The sequence below is a fragment of the Toxorhynchites rutilus genome, chromosome 3 (assembly GCF_029784135.1).
Source record: "Toxorhynchites rutilus septentrionalis strain SRP chromosome 3, ASM2978413v1, whole genome shotgun sequence".
Lineage (NCBI taxonomy): Eukaryota > Metazoa > Arthropoda > Insecta > Diptera > Culicidae > Toxorhynchites > Toxorhynchites rutilus.
The window spans coordinates 40,257,177-40,276,360 of record NC_073746.1 but is presented as its reverse complement, the minus strand read 5'-3'; the positions used below and the strand labels follow the sequence as shown (position 1 = coordinate 40,276,360).

General features: G+C 38.5%; 1 protein-coding gene across 1 annotated transcript in view; it reads right to left on the bottom strand.

Annotated features, from left to right (window-relative positions):
* Positions 1 to 4,382: 4,382 nt before the first annotated feature.
* The window catches only part of LOC129775501 (nuclear hormone receptor FTZ-F1 beta), a 110,367-nt gene continuing 95,565 nt past the window's right edge, over positions 4,383 to 19,184 (bottom strand). Inside the window, exons 4-8 of the mRNA XM_055780309.1 lie at positions 15,008 to 15,342; positions 14,696 to 14,938; positions 14,485 to 14,634; positions 14,158 to 14,415; positions 4,383 to 6,942 (exon numbers count right to left, since the gene is read on the bottom strand). Coding sequence (XP_055636284.1) covers positions 6,853 to 6,942; positions 14,158 to 14,415; positions 14,485 to 14,634; positions 14,696 to 14,938; positions 15,008 to 15,342 — 1,076 coding nt within the window. The 3' untranslated portion in view covers positions 4,383 to 6,852. The remainder of the gene's footprint in view (positions 6,943 to 14,157; positions 14,416 to 14,484; positions 14,635 to 14,695; positions 14,939 to 15,007; positions 15,343 to 19,184) is intronic.

Genomic DNA, 19,184 nt, shown 5'->3' with positions numbered 1-19,184 from the left:
AGAAGGGGACGTGTGCCACTTTTTTAACACTTTCGGTCTGACACACCGACGCGAGTATATGAGTAACTTTTGACGTGGGACTACGTCTAACCGGAATATATGGAGGGTAAAATGAAAACCTAAACACAGAACATGCAGGAAAAAATGAAAGATTTCGAATGCTTATAGCTCGAACATTTCGTACTGGATAGGAGAGATGTTTGCATCACTTGATAGGGAATATTTCTACGCATCTATCGCAACTAACAAAATGTTGTTTTTCATTAGATAAACAATTGAATAACTGTAAAATATTAGGCGTTATCTAAACGCCCTAACTGCATCGTTTTGATTGGCCCGATTTACGGTTTCCCTAACACAGCCATCAAAACCAAGCAGCCTTGGGGAAATCGGCATTGCAAATACATGAAAGTAAGGGGACTTTTGTTCTCATCGAAAAATGTTCCCTAACACAGACTTTAAAACCAAGCAGCGAAATCGGCATTGCAAACACACGAAAGAGCCTAGAGGCGAGTGAACTGAAAAGTTTAAACCCTCTTAAAGCCAAAAAGAAGAAAAAGAACACACGAAAGTAGGGGGAGCTTTTGTTCCCACCGAAATGTGTTCCCTAATAGAGATTTCTAAACCAAGGTGCCTGGAGAAATCGGTATTTCAAATTCATGCAAGTCGGGGGTATTTTTGTTCCGACTGGAATGTGTTTCCCTAACACAGACTTCAAATCCATGAAGCGTGGGGAAATCGGCATTGCGAATTCATACAAATCGGGGGTATTTTTGTTCCGATTGAAATGTGTTTCCCTAACACAGACTTCAAAACCGAGGTTTCTGGGGAAATCGGCTCTGCAAATAAATGCAAACTGCGAGTACTTTTGTCCTCGCTTGCCTTTGTGCAGAGTGGAATATGTCTGTCCTAACATGATCTTCTAAACTTAGGAACCTGGGAAAATCGTGCAGCCACTAGAAGCGAATGAACTTCCCAGTTTCAAGCAAATTCGAGATTCGAGAAGTATGTACACTCTTGGGATGTAAACTTCAGAGGGAAATGTAAAATAAAATAATCGTTTGATAATTTTTTTTTGTCTTTATTGGAAAGATTCAGCCTTAGGCTGGTTCATCAAACGTTTGATAATTCTTCCGTACATATATTTTGTTCTAGTCATCATACCAAACGTAAAAGGTCCGTCATTAAATTTACTTGTAACGAAGAACAATCAATCACAATAAATGAATTGACTTTACACGGCATTTGTTCATTTTTTTCACTCACAGAGCAAATATATTGAACTAAATTGAATTTGAAACTGTTTCATTCAATCAAGAATTTAATCAATACAAACGAATGATTGCTAAGCTATGGTAGTTCCACGTGAACCTTGCGGTTATATCATAGATATAACCCACTCATTTTTTTTGGACAAGTGCCTTTTTTCATATTCTAGAATATTGTTGAATGAAATGTATAAATTAATGTTAGTGGCGTGGAATATTTATTGAATATAATGCATAAGATCATTACCGGACTATTCTTATTTGATTTCATTCCCTTTGGTTACTGGATTGAATGGATCCATATATTAACTATTCGTCGTTAGATTTATACGTTCAAAAGCATAATATAAATGTTTGACTTTCGTATAGTTATTCACTACATATAATGGTCATACATATACACACTTGTGAAAGAATTTCACTTGTGGATGAATTGTAAACAGTAAACTATAAACTAATCGGTGGCTTATGGTAATTTTTAACAGTTTTTATAATGAACAATATCGACAAGAAATCAAGAAAAAGAAAAGGAAGCTCCTAGAAATCCTTGTATATTATCTTTTAATGCCCCATCTAAAGAAAGGCATTAACTCTTAGTTTACCAAGAATACAGAGACAAAGAATATTGGAAATATGCGAACTTTATATTCCAGAACTTTTATCATCTGGTAAGTATCTAGAAGGCCGTTATACATTCTTCTCTTCAATAAAAGACTCGAAAAACACCCAACAACTGCATGAAATGTACAAAAATATATTTGTTTCGAGCATGTAGTTATACTATGTTCTGATTCTTACTCCAATGAAACCATAATCGATTAATACGTTTTTATGTTATTTTATAGCTCTTTATACTTTCATGAATTATATTCAGTTGCTTGCTTTTAATTAATAACAGTAAAATTCGAATTTCGTTATTTGTGTTGGAGTATCAAAAATTACTCTGTGTTGAGGAGGCTGAATTAGATGACTATTAAACATAATAGAGACGAAGGAAACATATTTTTTTGAGTTTTTTCATTCAATTATTCAAATAAATGCCAATAAATCCTGAAAAATACACAATGGCAACATTACAGAGAAGTTCAATTTTCGGTCTGTGACACCGTGCGCGAGTATACGTGTTATGATTTTGCACGCGAGTATAGGAGGGTTAAGCAAAGTTGACCCTGTGCTCATCTCTAATGTCGTTTCTAAGGCAAGGCGCAAATTGAGACGCATATAGCGCGAGTAACTTGGCGCGATATAGCGCCTGTTTTTGTGGCTAATGAAAACAGATAGAACGGCGCAAATTGGCCAGATGACGCGAGATGGTGGAGCGCTCGTGAGACACGACTCGCGCAACGCTGTGGCTGAACCACAGTTTCTCGTGCTGGTCATGCCGGTTGTGGTAGTTGTGTTGGTGAACAATCATATAGCGCCGTAGGTTTGACACTATATGGCTGTACTGGTCGGGTGATTGTGTTAGTAAATAAATATATCGCGCAACTCTGTGTTAATCAGTCATTGTATGCGAGTGGCATGTTATTTACACCAAACTGCGACTCAATATGCGCTCCACCACGCTACGTTCGTGGCACGTATGAGTCGTGTTGGTAGACTCGCGTTCGCTTACGAGCGCTATACGCTTCTCAATTTGCGCCTAGCCTAAGGGTGCTCATACACTGTTTGACCGAAGCCAAATATTTGACTCTTTTTGACAGATAAAATTTGTCCAACGTGTACTGATCAAATACATTCTACACAAAACACGACAAGCAAATATTCAATTATTGGATGCCTAAAATATTTTTTCAGTCTGTTCTTCGAACCTGTCGGTATATGGTTAGGTTACCTTGAATATTTCAGTTGATTTTTTCCATGTTCGGTGTTTGATATTGTTTACTACTGTTGAAAATTGAAGAGTGGCAAACAAAATAGTGTTTGTACAAATATCAAATCAAACCTTATCTGTCAAAAAATATCAAATATTTGACCTCCGGGCAAACAGTGTACGGTCACCTTAAGAGAAACGTAAGTTGTATTTTGTTTTGTTTATCCTCGAGTAGTGGACGAGTTGTGTCGTAAAGGAATATGATCGGCGATTACGATGGTTACGAGGAATCGCTCTGTTTACACAAACGAGAGTGTGAAGTGTAAACCAGAATAACATCGATGGATGAACTCAGTGTATTCATAATGAATTCTATCAAGTGTTTACAGTTGCGTGTAATCCGGAATAAGGTTGTACTCCCGGATCAATAAGCAATTAATAATCAGCAATACACAATATGCCAACATATTTTTTTGTACTTCGCACACCAGAGCAATAAAGTAATTGACATTTGGTGAACAATCTGCTTGATGAACGAAACTTGCCAAATAATGGTTGCGATATACACTCCTATTCCGCATTCCGCGGGATTTGTATTTCGTTCGAAACCATTATTTTGTTCGAGTCATGATTTCGCTTTCCTTATTTCGAACGTTTTGCCCATTGAATGTTCAAAGAGAAACAGATCGAACGAAATGCAAAAACAACTCGAACGGAATACAGAATGGAATTTTATCAAGTCGTTCAAAATATTTCGAATCGATCGAAGTACAGAATAGGGGTGATAGTTGCTTTTCAACCGACACGTCGTGTTGCTAGCGATATATGGATGCTTCAATTGCCAAATCGATTAACTCCATAAGACAAGATGTTGAGAAAAATGATAAAATATGATGTTTTATTATTATTTATTATTCAATGGTTGAAAAGATTTTGTTATTTAGTGGTGTGACTACTTATTATTAAAGAAATTTGTTTTGAATATATACAGTTAGGGGCTAATCAAGTGCTTTGATACTAAAATTTAATAATATTCAAAAAATGGAGTTAAACGATTTGGCAAGTGAAGCATCCATCTGTTGCTCTACAAAGGCGAGAACGATATCGTATTGTGTCGGTGTCGAGATGAACAAAAATTAAATGGAAAAACTCATCAACTCATCATCATCATCAAAACTTATAGCATGTTGCTAGTGGCTTATTGCTCCGGTGTGCGAGCCGCCTGAGAGTTATCTTGTGTAAGATACAAAAACGATACCTTTGGTCAAAGTCATGGATTTCGGATCATTCAAAGATGACGGTTACGTTATAAACTGATATTTATTCTAAAAAATAATCAATTTTGTTTCCACACGGGGCGCCCAATTAGCTACTAATCGGCACACCGTTGAGGAGTTTGGGGGAGGTTTCGTTCCGAAACAAAAATAATGGATAAACCTAAAAATTCGTTTAAGTACCATATATGCGTGGAAACCACCATTCGAAATGCCGGCCCACCTCTTGTTGTTGTATTTGCGTGTTTGCGTTCGCGATGGCATTCAAAGGAAACAAAAAAAAAACATGATCTCACAACATAAAACATTCAGAGTTTCAACGCTCTTTCAGTAAAACGTACATTTCTATAAAATACTGTAATTTCGTCATTTTTGTGTGCATTTGTTTTCCGTTGGTTTTCACCGATTTTACTTTCCTCGCACAACGTTTCGTCGTTTGATTTCTTTAAGTAGCTGTATATTTTGCTAGAGTTTTAGACTTTTTTGTTCTGTTTCTGAGAGTTATCGTTATCTAGTACTTAGCGTTACACTTAAATCACATGCTTCCACAGTTTTGTTGGAAAACTAATTCGTTTCTCAGTTTTTTTTTTATTTTCATAATACGATATTTACACAAAAACAAATAGGATCGTGCACAACATCCTATAAATAACGGCTTGCTCTCTCATAGAAATCTTCTTGATTACCTTATTCATCAATTGCGCATAAAAACTGAAAATGCCCTCCAAAAATCCTGCTCTCACCACAGATTTCCGCTTCTGGAAGTTTAAACGTTCGGGGAACGAAAATTAAAATACAAAACAATGTATTGCACTACATATACAATATAAGTTGCTTCCTCTTCGGTTCCTGATTTCCCTTTTTCGTTATGTAAGCTTGTAATAATTGTTGTTTCTCCGCCTTTGGATCCCATTTTGTTTTCTTCTCGGTTGTATATTGCCACTATCAAAGAGAATATTATATCTCGGATTTCAAAAAACACGTTTCAAAAAGTTGTTCACCTGCATTGGACTATTTACACGCGGCGACTTGACTACTCACGTGACTTGACACGCTTGACACTCGGGGTCTTCTTTTTCATTATCGTACGCTAACTCTAGACTAAAAAAATTCAGTCATTTACGCTTACTACTCTCACACTTTACACTTTCGCGGTTTGTTTTTTGTTCTGTTTGTTGTTCTTTTATGCTTTCAATATATTGTTTGTTTGTTTTTTCTTATAAAATATGCTTACTCTACCCGAAATTGTTCTGTTTTTTTTTTGTTTCTGTTTGTTGTTATCAGAAAAGGCACACTTTCCCTTTTGTTTTTCGATTGACGATCGTTGGGGAACCGTTTTGCGCCACTGCGCCGAAGATCTCTCCGATTCGATATAAGCGCATTATATTGATCAGGAGAGCAGTAGCAGTAGCGATTAGATAATTATACGCCCCAAAAACTGGAAACCGTTTGCTTGAGTAAATAGATGTCCTTTCTCTGACCATGTTTGGGACAGGAAGGTTTGTGTTGCTGATTATTTTTCATTTGTGTACGATGAATTCATGTGCCATGCTTATTGTTTTTCACAGTGTGAAACATTTTTAACAGACGATTCTTTTGTTCTCGTTTTCTGAAACACTTTACAGTTGTTTGCTTTATTTAATAGAACATTTTGGCCCCGCGGCCTTCTATGAATGCCGCGCCCATCCACACACTTGCAACTCCGGCGTTGGAAACTTAAACATTTTCATTTAAAAAGCACAGCTTAACAGAAAAACTTGTATTAATCAACAATACAACGCTAGTTTTTTTATGCTTCGCCTAATTAAAGAAACTTACCGATTTATAGTTGCTACAAAAGGAAGAGAAGGTTTCTATTGCTAGTTTTCAAATTTATCCTATTTCTTAGGCGTAGGAGGTGTAACTTGCTATGGGCTCTTCTGCTTAATGTTCTACTGGGGGAGGGGGAAACTTATTTTGTGTGCCCAATGGAACAGGAAACAAATAAACGTAAATCAACTTTTTCTCATCCTCCATCAATCGCGGTACAACAGAAACGATTCTCAACGATGGTTCTAAAAACTAGATACAAGCAGTTAAATAAAACTTCTTACAACAGACAAATAAAAAATCGCAATGTGGGGGAGAAAATAAAAATCTGTTAAATATGTGTCTAATACTAGTGACAAAAAGAATAAAATATACTCGCTCTACCTATCCAGAGAGTTAAGAATTAAAAATCACATTTCCTAGCAAAGAAAAAGTTTTGATTTCGGTTCGCTGAATCTCGGAAGATTCATCCCGGGGAACTGATGTGTGTATGTGAAAGGATCGTCGAAAGAAAGAGAGCTGAGTGTATATTCAGGGATCCCTCCGATGGTTGCGCTCTATTCGGTGGGCGTTCCTGCGCCCACCTCTTCCGTTCCCAACCATTGGGAACATTGGTTTCGTTAAGCACTAGAATGAATGAGGCACGATCTGTCCGTTATGCGCTACCGCGCGCAAATGCTTATACCTATTAATGCTCTCCGCGGAGCAATTCCATCAGCAGATTAAAGGACGGCTCCTCGCCGTCTTTCGGTTTTATTGTGAGCATCTCCTTGCCAACCTGAAACGAGAGCTAAAACTCAGTATTATTTGCGAAATTCTCCTCCGACTCTACACTCTGTCCAACTTCTATAAGACCACCCTGATTCTAATTCGTTGCAACACAAACAGTTAGAATTTCAACAAGATTTATTTATACATTGTTGAATGCTTAGAATAAAGTATATTTAACGTCAATTTCGTTCAAAAGAGTTGTTTGTTTACTTATTGTGCTTAAATGTGATAATTTCAGCTGTCTAGTTTCTATAAGACCATTTCAAAATTCATATGTATTATCAATGAAAAATTCAAAACGATCGGCTGATTTACATATCAATAATTGGCAACCTTGCCATTTCGACTAATAACCTAAAAAAATCGTATTGGAATACTATTTACCTGAGAGAGAGGAGCCAGCTGAATGACAGATAGTTTTTTTTTCTTATTCTTTTTACGCTTTTTCATCAAGAAAATTCAAATTGGACAATTTCAATCAAGCAAGTTGATGTCATTTAGTTTTGAGAAAAGTGTTCAAACTTGAGGTGAATCTTTGTTTGTGAGTACATTTGTGTGTTTTAATCCCCGATTTAATTTTTGACGTAGGATTACGTCTAACAATAATATATGGGGGGTAAAACGAAAATTTGAACACTGATCATGTAGGAAATAATGAAAGATGTACCAGGTCAGCCCACATCATGGCTTCCAGCAGCATCGGCTTACTGCAAACAATTTTTGTTAACTTCTGAAAATCTCGATATAGTTGTCCTAAAGAATTATTTCGATGCATTCTAAAGCATTCTAAATTCTTTAACTCCGCCTGCGAATGACGGATCTCTTTAGTAACATGTCCGAAAAAGAACCTGAAACTATTGAGAACCAGAGCAGTGGGTCCAAAGCCCCCAAAAAGGAGGATGGTTGTAATAGCTGTTATCCATGGTTATTATAAAAAGAAAGTAATGGATAAACCCCTAAACCAAGGTGTTACGCGACCCGTGCCGAGGGTTGAATGGTATGGGGGGTTTCATTAAATACCTTGCCTGTAACGGAGCCTGTGGAGCACCGGGGCGCCCTCACTGCATTAAGCGGGTCACTGATGTAGCTGACCTTCTTTACCGCGCAACTCGTGAGACTCACATGAACAATCCTAACAATTTTCTCGGGTTCCGGCAGCCTCTCCCTGAATAATTGAGACGAACAAAATGCTGGACAGAATAAAGTTTATTCAGGCGAACGTTCATCACGCCAAGGAAGCAAGCAGCGTCCTATGCAGAAGGTTCATTCACGAAACTTTGGATGTGGCTCTTATTCAAGAGCCTTGGTTCTATAATTCTAGGATTCGAGGAATCTCTACACAAAAATGTAAGCTTCTCTATGACAGCACACAAACTGCACCAAGAGCAGCAATTGTTATACGGGATAACATTAGGTATGTACCGATCACAGAATTTATCAACCGTGACATCGTGGCAATACAATTGGAGGTTCCAACGACCCGAGGGAAAACCGTTATCATCGTCGCTTTGGCTTATTTCCCAGGAGACAACGTTGAAGTTCCTCCATTTGAAGTTGCTATGCTGATACAACATTGTCAATTAAATAACAAACAATTCATCATAGGATGTGACGTCAATGCCCACCATACGGTCTGGGGCAGTAGCGACATCAATGTTAGAGGTGACTGTATGCTTGAATATTTAATGTCAAATTATATTAACATTTGTAACCAAGGAAACGACCCAACATTTGTTAACTCTATTAGACAAGAAGTTCTTGGTCTAACACTCTGCAGTTCTAAACTATCAGATAAGATAAAAAATTGGCATGTGTCAAATGAACAATCTCTATCTGATCATAAACATATAATGTTTAATTATAATTTTGGTGATCTTTTGATCGAACAATGAAGAGATCCGAGAAAAACAAATTGGGATAGTTATCATTCCAAACTTCAGGAGAAAATTTTGATATCAGTGGAAAGCATTTCTTCCACTGAACAGCAAAGCAACATTACATCTGATTGGAGATTACAAAAACTGTCTAACAGAATATAACAAAGAAAACCGTAAATCTAAGAGAAGAGATTGGAAATTCACCTGCGAACAGGTAAAAGTTTACCTGTTGTAGCAAGACTTCATAAAGCCCTTTCTAAGGATCATACCAACGGACTTGGTAGTCTGAAAAAAGAAAATGGTCAATATACAACCGATTCCCAGGAAACACTTAGTATCATGATGGCAACACACTACCCAGGCTCAATCCAATTGATTTCCGGACACGCACAGGTCTTCAACACAGCTCAATCTTGTCAGAGACGAGAATAGAGCTAATGAATTGGCCAGGGCGGTCTTCACGAAGTCAAGGGTTGAATGGGTAGTGGATTCCTTAAAGCCCACTTAAATCTCCAGGACCAGACGGGATTACGGTGCTGTTACAAAAAAGCAAGGATATCATTGTCCCTCTTCTAACGGAGATGTTTAGAGCTAGTATGGTACTAAGCTACATACCTAGTAAATGGCGAGAAGTCCGGGTTATATTTATTCCCAAGGCTGGCAAACGTGACAGGACGACTCCCAAAGCCTATAGACCAATTAGTCTAACATCTGTCATCTTAAAAATGATGGAAAAGGTTATTGATCTCCATATCAAATCATCATATTAGAACACGAGACCATTGAACAAATTTCAATTTGCCTACCAAGCAAATAAATCAACTGAAACAGCGCTTCACACGTTAATTTCAAAAATAGAGAAGTCTTTTGATGCTAAAGAAATCTCACTTACAGCTTTTCTTGATATTGAGGGAGCATTTGACAATGCATCCTACAACTCTATAAATAAAGCTATGAAAAAATTTAGTTCTGACATGTGCATCTCCAACTGGATACATGCCTTGATAAGCAACCAACTAATAACAGCTAAATTAGGAGGATCTACTCTAACAACGAAACCAACTAGAGGTTGCCCTCAAGGAGGAGTTCTGTCTCCTCTTTTATGGTCCCTAGTTGTCGACGATCTTCTTAATAACCTAGCTAATTTAGGATACAAAGTCATTGGTCTTGCTGATGACATAATCATCTTAGTGAGGGGTAAATGTGAGTATACTATTTCCAATAGAATGCAAACAGCCCTTAACTACACACTCAAATGGTGCAACTTGGGAGGACTTAGTATTAATCCTTCAAAAACAGTCATAATTCCAGTTATCAGAAAAAGAAAGTATAAGATTCCATCTCTTAGATTGGGAGGTGTACAATTGGAGCTTTCAAAACGAACCAAATATTTAGGTATCATGCTTGACCAAAAACTAAATTGGAACGACCAACTGGAGTATGCAATATCTAAAGCCCAGACTGCTCTCTGGAGTTGTAGTAGTATATTCGGGAGAAAGTGGGGACTAAAACCGAGAATGATTCACTGGATTTACTCGGCAATTGTGAGACCCAGACTAACATATGCTTCGCTAGTGTGGTGGCCTAAAACTACACAAATCTCAGCTCAGAAAAAGCTCGATTAACTACAACGTCTGGCATGCTTATCGATAACTGGAGCAATGCCTAGCGCACCTTCAAAGCCCTAGATGCTCTTTTATACCTTCTACCCTTGCACCAACTGTGCAACTGTGCAATTTGAAGCGGATAAAGGTGCTCTTAGGCTGAAACGTATAAAACATTTTCTAGAAGGAGATCTCACAGGGCATTTACAAATCCTGAAATATTTTCAACTGAACACTATAGTTAGCATGAATGAAGACTGGATGGAAACAAAGACTAACTGCAGTGTTCTCTTTTCAATCGCAACGAATGGGGAGAAAGGGGGTCCCAAAACTCGTCCAGGATCACTCGTGTTTTATACCGATGGATCTAAAATCGGTAAATCTACGGGAGCTGGTATTAGTGGACCAGGAATCGATATGTCAATTCCAATGGGACAGTGGCCTACAGTTTTTCAAGCAGAAATACAAGCTATTCTAACATGTACAAATATTTGTTTGACTAGAAAATACAGGTATGCCAATATCTGTATCTTCTCAGATCGCCAAGCAGCTCTTAATGCAGTAAAAGCCTAAACATGCCAGTCAAAGCTAGTTTGGGAATGTATTTTATCCTTAAAACAACTAGCTGCTACTAACGAAGTTAACCTATACTGGGTGCCTGGTCACTGCGGTATAGAAGGTAATGAAAAAGCCGATCTCTTAGCAAGATTAGGATCTTCAACTAAATTCGTCGGGCCTGAGCCATTTTGTGGATTATCTACATCATGCATGAAATCGGAGCTCAAAACCTGGGAAATATCAATGATTGAAGCTAACTGGAGGGCTCTATCAACACCAAGACAATCAAAATTATTCATTACACCTTGTAACAGAATAACACGCAACCTACTCAGCTTGAATAAGGCAGATTTGAGTACATTAACCGGTCTACTGACCGGACACTGTCCGAGCAGGTATCACCTTAAAAAAAAATCGGAAAACTGGCAGATGATAACTGTCGTTTCTGCAATTTCGAAGCTGAGACTTCGGAATATTTACTGTGTCAATGCAGTACTTTAATTCAGCGAAGACTGCGAATTCTTGAAAAGGGCCTTCTTATGCCTAACGAGATTTGGTCTGCTGAACCAAAACAGGTAAGGAACTTCATGAAGGAACTCATACCTTCGTGGAGGGATATGCAAAACTGGAGTGCACAACTCTTTCAAAGCAATTTGTAGTTCTAAAAAATACTGAATTTGATTTCCTGAAAACACAACAATATTTATCGTGTGGCGACGGTAGTTTTTTCGAAGCCGCTGCTGATTTCTATGACTTCGGCGGTGGCCTACTTTTCGGCCTTAAGGGGAAGTTTGAAAAAACACGCCGCACCAGTGCCCTTCGTTCGTACAAACAGGCTCTCGGTGGTGATTTTGATGAACGACGTTCACTTCGCCACATCAATCTTAAGCAGCGATAACATGCTGCAACCTCTGCACAATTATAACTGAGTGGATTTCCGAGCGGTCACTTATATACAGACTTTTGTGAGCTTATTTTCAAAGCAATTTTTGAGCTATTGGAACAAGTTTTGACGTTGAACTTTTTCTATACAAGGTCACTCAAGTCACTCTACGAAATCGAAAATGAGCCATGTAACGATTCATTAAGAGATTTCACTCGCATATTACGCAAAATCGTTATTGCGATATATGTTATGGTGTATACCATTAGACAGGAAATTTATCCAGCATTTTTTTTAATTAAACATGAACAGTGAATATAGTAAACAAAGTTTGAACGATGTCAAAACCAACTTGAAAAAACATGTCATGTCAAAATTTTCTACAGATTTCAATGCTTCCCCTTGGTTCACCGTGACTGGTTCGCGCTGAGATAAGGGTGATCAAAACAAACGAGAGCCGGCTCTTCTCTCTCTCAGCTATTTACCAAATTCTGCTGAACGGATTTCTCGATATTTTTCCATGTTTCCGAAATTGCGATCTTGAGCTCTTCAATCGTGCTGTACCGTTTTCCCTCAGTGTAGATTCTGCGCACATGGATCCCTCCAACAGGATTCATGTCAGGAGAGCGAGTCGACCAGTACAAAAAATTAGTTTCCATTGCTTAGTTTCCTTGCTGGTAGGAATAGTAGCATTGTTTTGCTGGAATGTGAGTTTTTTGTAACAATATCCACGTAAGAACGGTAGGAGAGAGGATTCCAGAACATGTATGTAATATTTGAATGATGTGAAAGCAATCTTGAGCTTTCCGGATGCACAGAATCCCGTCCAAACCATGCACGAGCCTCCACCAAAATTTCTGGTTGAAAAATACTGTTCCTTCTTCCGTAAATCACGCCAGTACCAGTTGAGACCATCAGGACCATCCAAATTAAACGTTTTTTTCGTCAATGAAGATAACTCATACATTGAAGAACTTTTCGTTATGATATATAGCAAAAGGTATTCTTTTGGACACATTTTTTGTCACAACATACCATGTTCCAATGTCGGTCAATGTGAGCTTTGGCAAGACTCAGACGTCTTCCGATGTGAGATGATGTAAGATGAGCAGCTTTAACTTTTAAGCCCTCTTCATGTGAGGATTTTTTACCAAAACTTGACGAATTGTCTCCCGAGTAACATTTAAATTTAAATATTGCTTCATTTGCATAAGGGATTTTGAGGTATTCGAAGCTGTTCTAGCTATTTCCCGCCTATCCCGGTCAGAGAGCTTCGATATAGGTGGAGCTCTCTCCTTCCTACCGTATCCTTCAGGATTCGCCAAATAATTGAGCACTACTTGATGGGATCGTCCCATCCGACGATCAATTTCTCTGATATCAACATTGTCTTGGTGAAATGCATCGAATAGTCTTTCTTTTCTCTCCGCGAGCCTATGGAAATTTCCAGATTTATTGATCAGAACAACTATAACAACGAAAGATGTTATATGGTCTTATAGAAACTTGACATATGAAAAATACAAAACTTTCGTCTGCGCTCAGTGCTTGGACACACACGCCACAATATTTTTATTTCCTAAGTGGTTGTTTCTGTTGCAGTCGTTTTCTGCAGCGTTTGATTCCGGGAACCCATGCGAACGTGTATCTATACATAGAAATATTTACTTTTAGCGCCAAAGCCAAATACATGGAGAAAATTTGAAATTTCTGTTATGGCAATTTCTGTCTTGTCAGTGCTTCCAATTTTTATTTTTTTTTATCTGTATTATAGTGACTTTCAACTCATTTGGCTGGTTCGTCACTTTTACTTCCATTTTTGGAAGAATGTCGGGAGTGAGAATTGAACTCGTGACCTTTAGCGTTAGAGGCATGTTACCACTACGCCAGATCGCCTCTCAGTGCTTCCAAATGTTTGTACTAAAGAGTTTCATTCTTGAATTTTTATAATGTTTCTTTCTCGCTGGTTATAATTTAGTAGTACATTTATTTTTGTTTTGTGGCACCGGCACCGCGACACCATGTCTAACATGTGTTGGTGGCCCCTCTGAAAAAAGGTTGAACACCAGTACAAGAACGCCGATTGATAATGAATCCGCTCCTGCTGCATAGAAACTACGAATGTAAACAAGCGATGTGGGCCCAACACATGCTCTGTATGTATATGTAGCAAGAGCCCTATGTATGGTAGTCACCAATACCTACACACTAGAATGAAAATTGAAGCGTTGTTTGTGCAAAGCAGCAAGATTATCACCTGTTCTTATAGAAATTGGACAGAGTGTATGTAGTGGACCCACCTGACAAGTTCGCTGAAGTTCGGGAATTCGCAGCAGCAACTCTCCAAACTTGGCCGGAGTTTCAGGGTAGTAAGCCAGAGTGTACGCTTGGAGCGCCTGTAGGGCTTTTTCCTGGCTGGCTCGAACCTTTTCCGACTCCTTTAGGTCGGACGTGTCCGACGAGAGCAGCACAATCACCTTCATGGCAACGTATTCGTAGCGATCCACCCGAAGCCGCCGGAGGTGATCGGTTAGATTGAGCATACGTTCGATGCATGGCTGCGAAGGGACATAAAAAATAACGGATTTTATATGTGATGGATACGTTGATTGAGGTTAGGTACAAACCTGCAATCCGCTATGCCGGGCCTGCTCCAGTGTTATGGATTTTCCGAGGGAGATCTTAATTTCGCCCGGAGTCGACATTGACCGGAAACAACACGAGAAAAGCAGCAGCTCACACCACGAGTTGATTAGCAGGCTAATTTGATCGTCAATCTGAAAAAAAAACAAAATATATGCAGGCCCAGTAATTAGTTAAATTATTATCTATTTTTACCGAAATATTTTTAAACAGCGGCAAGCTCTTGCACCACTTGACAATCTTGTACAGCCGATGGTCCGCGATGTTACACAGATTGGCAATCAGATCCGGGCTGCTGTCACTCGAAATCCCCGCACTCGTCAGCAACGGATTGACCGAGATGGCTGCTGCACTACTGCTTACCGGCGGCGGAGGCTGATTCAGTCGTGCCAGCTCGGCCGCATTGTATTGCCACAGATGCTCGACATCCATGATTTCCTACAGGAATCGAATTTTAACACCATTAATCAGATTTCAGTCAATTGATACAATTTTAATTAAACTTACCTGGAGCAATTGTGGAACGCCACCCGATCGCCCGTGATGATTGCAGTTCATGTTACCCTCGTTTACCGGCCCGCTACTGTTCGAACTGCTGTTGTCTTGGTTTGATTCGATTTTCATCTGTTGGCCTCCAACGAAACCACCACCACCACCACCGTTACCATTGGGCCCTCCCGGCTGGAACTGGCCACGGTGCGCATTCGAGTACGGATAATTGTTGCCACTGCCACCACTGCTATTGTCATTGTTGGACAATGACGGACTCAGGATCGTACCGGGCAGCGTGTACGAACACTGATACGTCGACCGACCGCCACGAGTTCGGTCCTCGCGGATGGCTGAAAGCAAAAATTAGGATTCAGTTAGGATTTACATTTTGTAGATAGTTGATTTGGGAAGTATGGTTAGAACATTAATATTGTTATGAGGTAAACGAATTTCGAATGACTTTTCCATTTAGTGATAATTATCCAATCACGATATAAAGCCTGTTCACGTTAAATTTCGGACACCAAGATGATGCCAGTAAAACAAAAATTGACGTAATACAACAAAACCGATTGTTTATTTCAGTAAAATAAACTTATATCTAAACTGACCGGACAGTCCCGCATTTCAACAAAATGTCCCGCGTAAGATTCCGTCCCGCATTTGGCAAAAGAAACGAAAATGTCCCGCGAAATCAATATATTTCAGTATCAAAATTTGATCATGTTGATTTTCTTAAATGGATGAACCTCAAAAAAAACTTTAATTTGGCAGACTGTTCAAGAGCGCTTCTAATGAATCCAAAGATTAATACGTTGAGCTGGTTTCATCGCACCGATATTGGGCTTTTTGTTTAGAGAGTGTCAACTGGAAGCGACAGCAACAAAATTGGAAAATGATTTTTAAAAAAGTCCCCTATTGATCCGCAGGGACCAACGTGAGTCAGACGAAAAGTTCATCTTTGGTCCCCTAGCTCGGTCAGGGCTTAAAGTTTTAAATAAGCCGGAAGAACTAGTGAATACTCGAGACAGAGTTGTTTGATGAAGTATAGTAAATGAAACGCTGGGCGGTCTTACGGAAGTTGGCCGATGAAAAGATGTATATCGGCGTGTTATTTTACCTTTTCGTGGCTTTGGGGGTCGTATGTTTCTCCATTGAAAATGATATTGTAAATACCAGATCGGCTGCACCTGGCGGACACAAAGTGCCTCAGGATGTCCAACTCCTTCGCTGTGGGGTGGATCTGGCAGTATGGAAAAATCATCAAGTTGCTTGACAGTGCTGCTGCTGCGAATCAACAGCCTTGAATCATTTTTATTGTAGACTTAATAAACGTAAGATTTAAAGAAAATTTGTTCCTATAAATTATCTTTCATCATACATCAGCAAGCCGTGGAATAAAGGTGACGTATAATTTTCATCAAAACGAATATTGCAGATTTTCTTCGTGATTTTTTTTTGTAGGTCATTTCAGTGTTTTGAAGACTATTTCTCGAAGAAGTTGTGAAGTTATTGGAGCCATTTGTTTAGCGAGTGGAATTCCCCGAAGAAGATATACGAATTTTGAATTTTCAAGTGTTTTTCGGTGTGTGTGAAGCTTCCCGCTGTATTGAACCTTGGTGCAGGATTTCTGAAGATTCCCTGCCTCTGGAAAATATAAAACAGCTAAGTTTTTGTTTTGTGTTACTTAATTAATTAATTAATTTTATTTTATTTTTTTTATATATACAAAAATAATAGTTTTATTTTCTGTGAGTGTTAGGCATTTTATGCTCTCTCTACTCTCATTTTTATTACACAATTCTATCTAAATGGAGGGGAACGAACCCTCCGATGTTGATATGAGCATCGTAGCTTCTCCTAGTAATTGTTTTTCTGAAGTTCGTCCTTCGAAGAAAAATAAAAAACAATCACAGTTAAATTCGACACAGCCAACAATTGATTCTGTTTCACTCAGTTCGGTTCAAAATCTAATTAATTCTCCTCAACATCCAATCATTGAGAATATTCCTCCCAAGAATCTTTCTCGAATACGACAATACCAGAACGTTTCGGGTTCATCGAAAAATCGTTGGGTGGTATTCTTCCGTCCCAAAGGGAAACCGTTAAGAGTGACCCAAATTTGTAAAGACTTGAAATCTAATTACTCAAGTGTCTTGGAGATTACAAAAGTTAATAAAGACAAACTTCGTGTTGTGCTCTCGGATTGTAAAGACGCTAACGCAGTTGTAAATAATTCTTTGTTCACTGCTGAATATCGAGTGTATATTCCGGCACACATTGTTGAAATCGATGGTGTGGTTTCGGAAAAATCTCTCCAACTAGCAGATTTCGAAAAAGCAGAGGGTATTTTTCATGATGTAAAACTTCCTCATGTGAAAATTTTAGAAGTTCGATCGCTGAATTAATTTATAATTGATGGCAACGAGAAGAAATATTTCCCATCTGGTTCTTTTAGAATCACCTTCGAGGGAACAGCTCTTCCAAATTATGTGCTCATTGATAAGCTTCGTCTTCCAGTTCGATTATTTACTCCCAAAATAATGTCATGCACTAATTGCAAACAGTTAGGTCACACTAAAACCTTCTGTTGCAATAAAATTAAATGTTCTAAGTGTGGAGTCGATCATGATGAAAGTATTTGCAACAAGGATGCTGATAAATGCATTCTTTGTGGAGGTGTTCCTCACACAGTTAAAGACTGTCCAAAATACAAATCCCGTTCAATTAAACTTAAACAGTCACTTAAAGATCGTTCTAAGCGATCCTTTGCTGATATACTCAAGGCAGCTCAGGTATCCGAGATTTCAGAAAATCGTTTCTCTACTTTATCAGAGGATGATGAATCGGATACTACTTTCGATCCAATAATCGCGGGAAGAACCAGGAAGAGAAAAAATACTTCCTCCTCCAAGCCTGCTAAAAAAAGAGGATTATCCTCTAATCAACCAGAAGCTTCTTCTCATTTTTCTGCTCCTTCCAACAGTAACCCTCCTGGTTGGGGATCCTCTAACTATGACGTTCATTTCCCTGAATTGTCAAGTCATCCCAGATTTGCTTCTCGATCGGTTCCTGAACCCCAATCATTTTCAGGAGGTATTTGCTTTTCTTCAATTGTTAGATGGATCTTTGATATTTTCGGAATTTCAGATTCATTGAAATGTCTCATTTCTGCTTGGCTTCCTACTATCAGTCAGTTAGCTAAACAAATGGTTGCAAAGTGGCCCCTTCTCTCCTTCATTAATTTCGATGCCTAATTTATTGGATGAGTCAGAGAATTCTACTATTCTACAGTGGAATTGTAGAAGTCTTCTTCCAAAACTTGACTCTTTCAAGCAAATGCTCCATTTTTTGAATTGCGATGTGTTTGCTCTATCTGAAACATGGCATTAAACATCCATGATTTCAATATTATTCGTTTAGACCGTGATGATTCCTATGGAGGAGTTCTCATAGGTATTAGAAAATGTTATCCATTTTACAGGATTCCCCTGCCTTTAGTCACAGGAATTGAAATTCTTGCGTGTCAGGCACGCATCAAAGGTAGAGATTTGTGCATTGCTTCTATTTATATTCCACCAAGTACAATGCTTAATTATCGAAACCTTGTGAATATAATTGAGCTTCTTCCACAACCTCATCTTATTTTGGGAGATTTCAACTCACATGGCATTGGCTGGGGTGAATCTTTTGATGATCGAAGAGCTAATTCTATTTATGATCTTTGCGATGAATTCAACAGTTTTAAATACAGGTGATATAACAAGAATTGCTCCTTCATCAGGCCGCGCAAGTCGCTTAGATTTATCCCTTTGTTCTTCCTCTTTATCATTAGATTGTCATTGGAAGGTTATCCAAGATCCACATGGAAGTGATCATTTGCCGATCACCGTTTCTATTTCAAATTATTCTAAATCGTCTGAAACTATAAATGTTCAGCATGATTTATCTAGAAACATTGATTGGAAGAGATATTCTTCAATTATTTCAGAATCAGTGGCATTAGTTAATGAGTTACCCCCGTTAGAAGAATATAATTTTCTAGTTGGTTTAATTCATGACAGTGCTATTGATGCCCAAACGAAACGTTTTCCTGGGAATTCGTTTCGCAGACGTTCTCCTAATCTGTGGTGGGATCAAGATTGTACAAATCTCTATAAAGAAAAATCGAATGCTTTCAAGAATTGGCGTA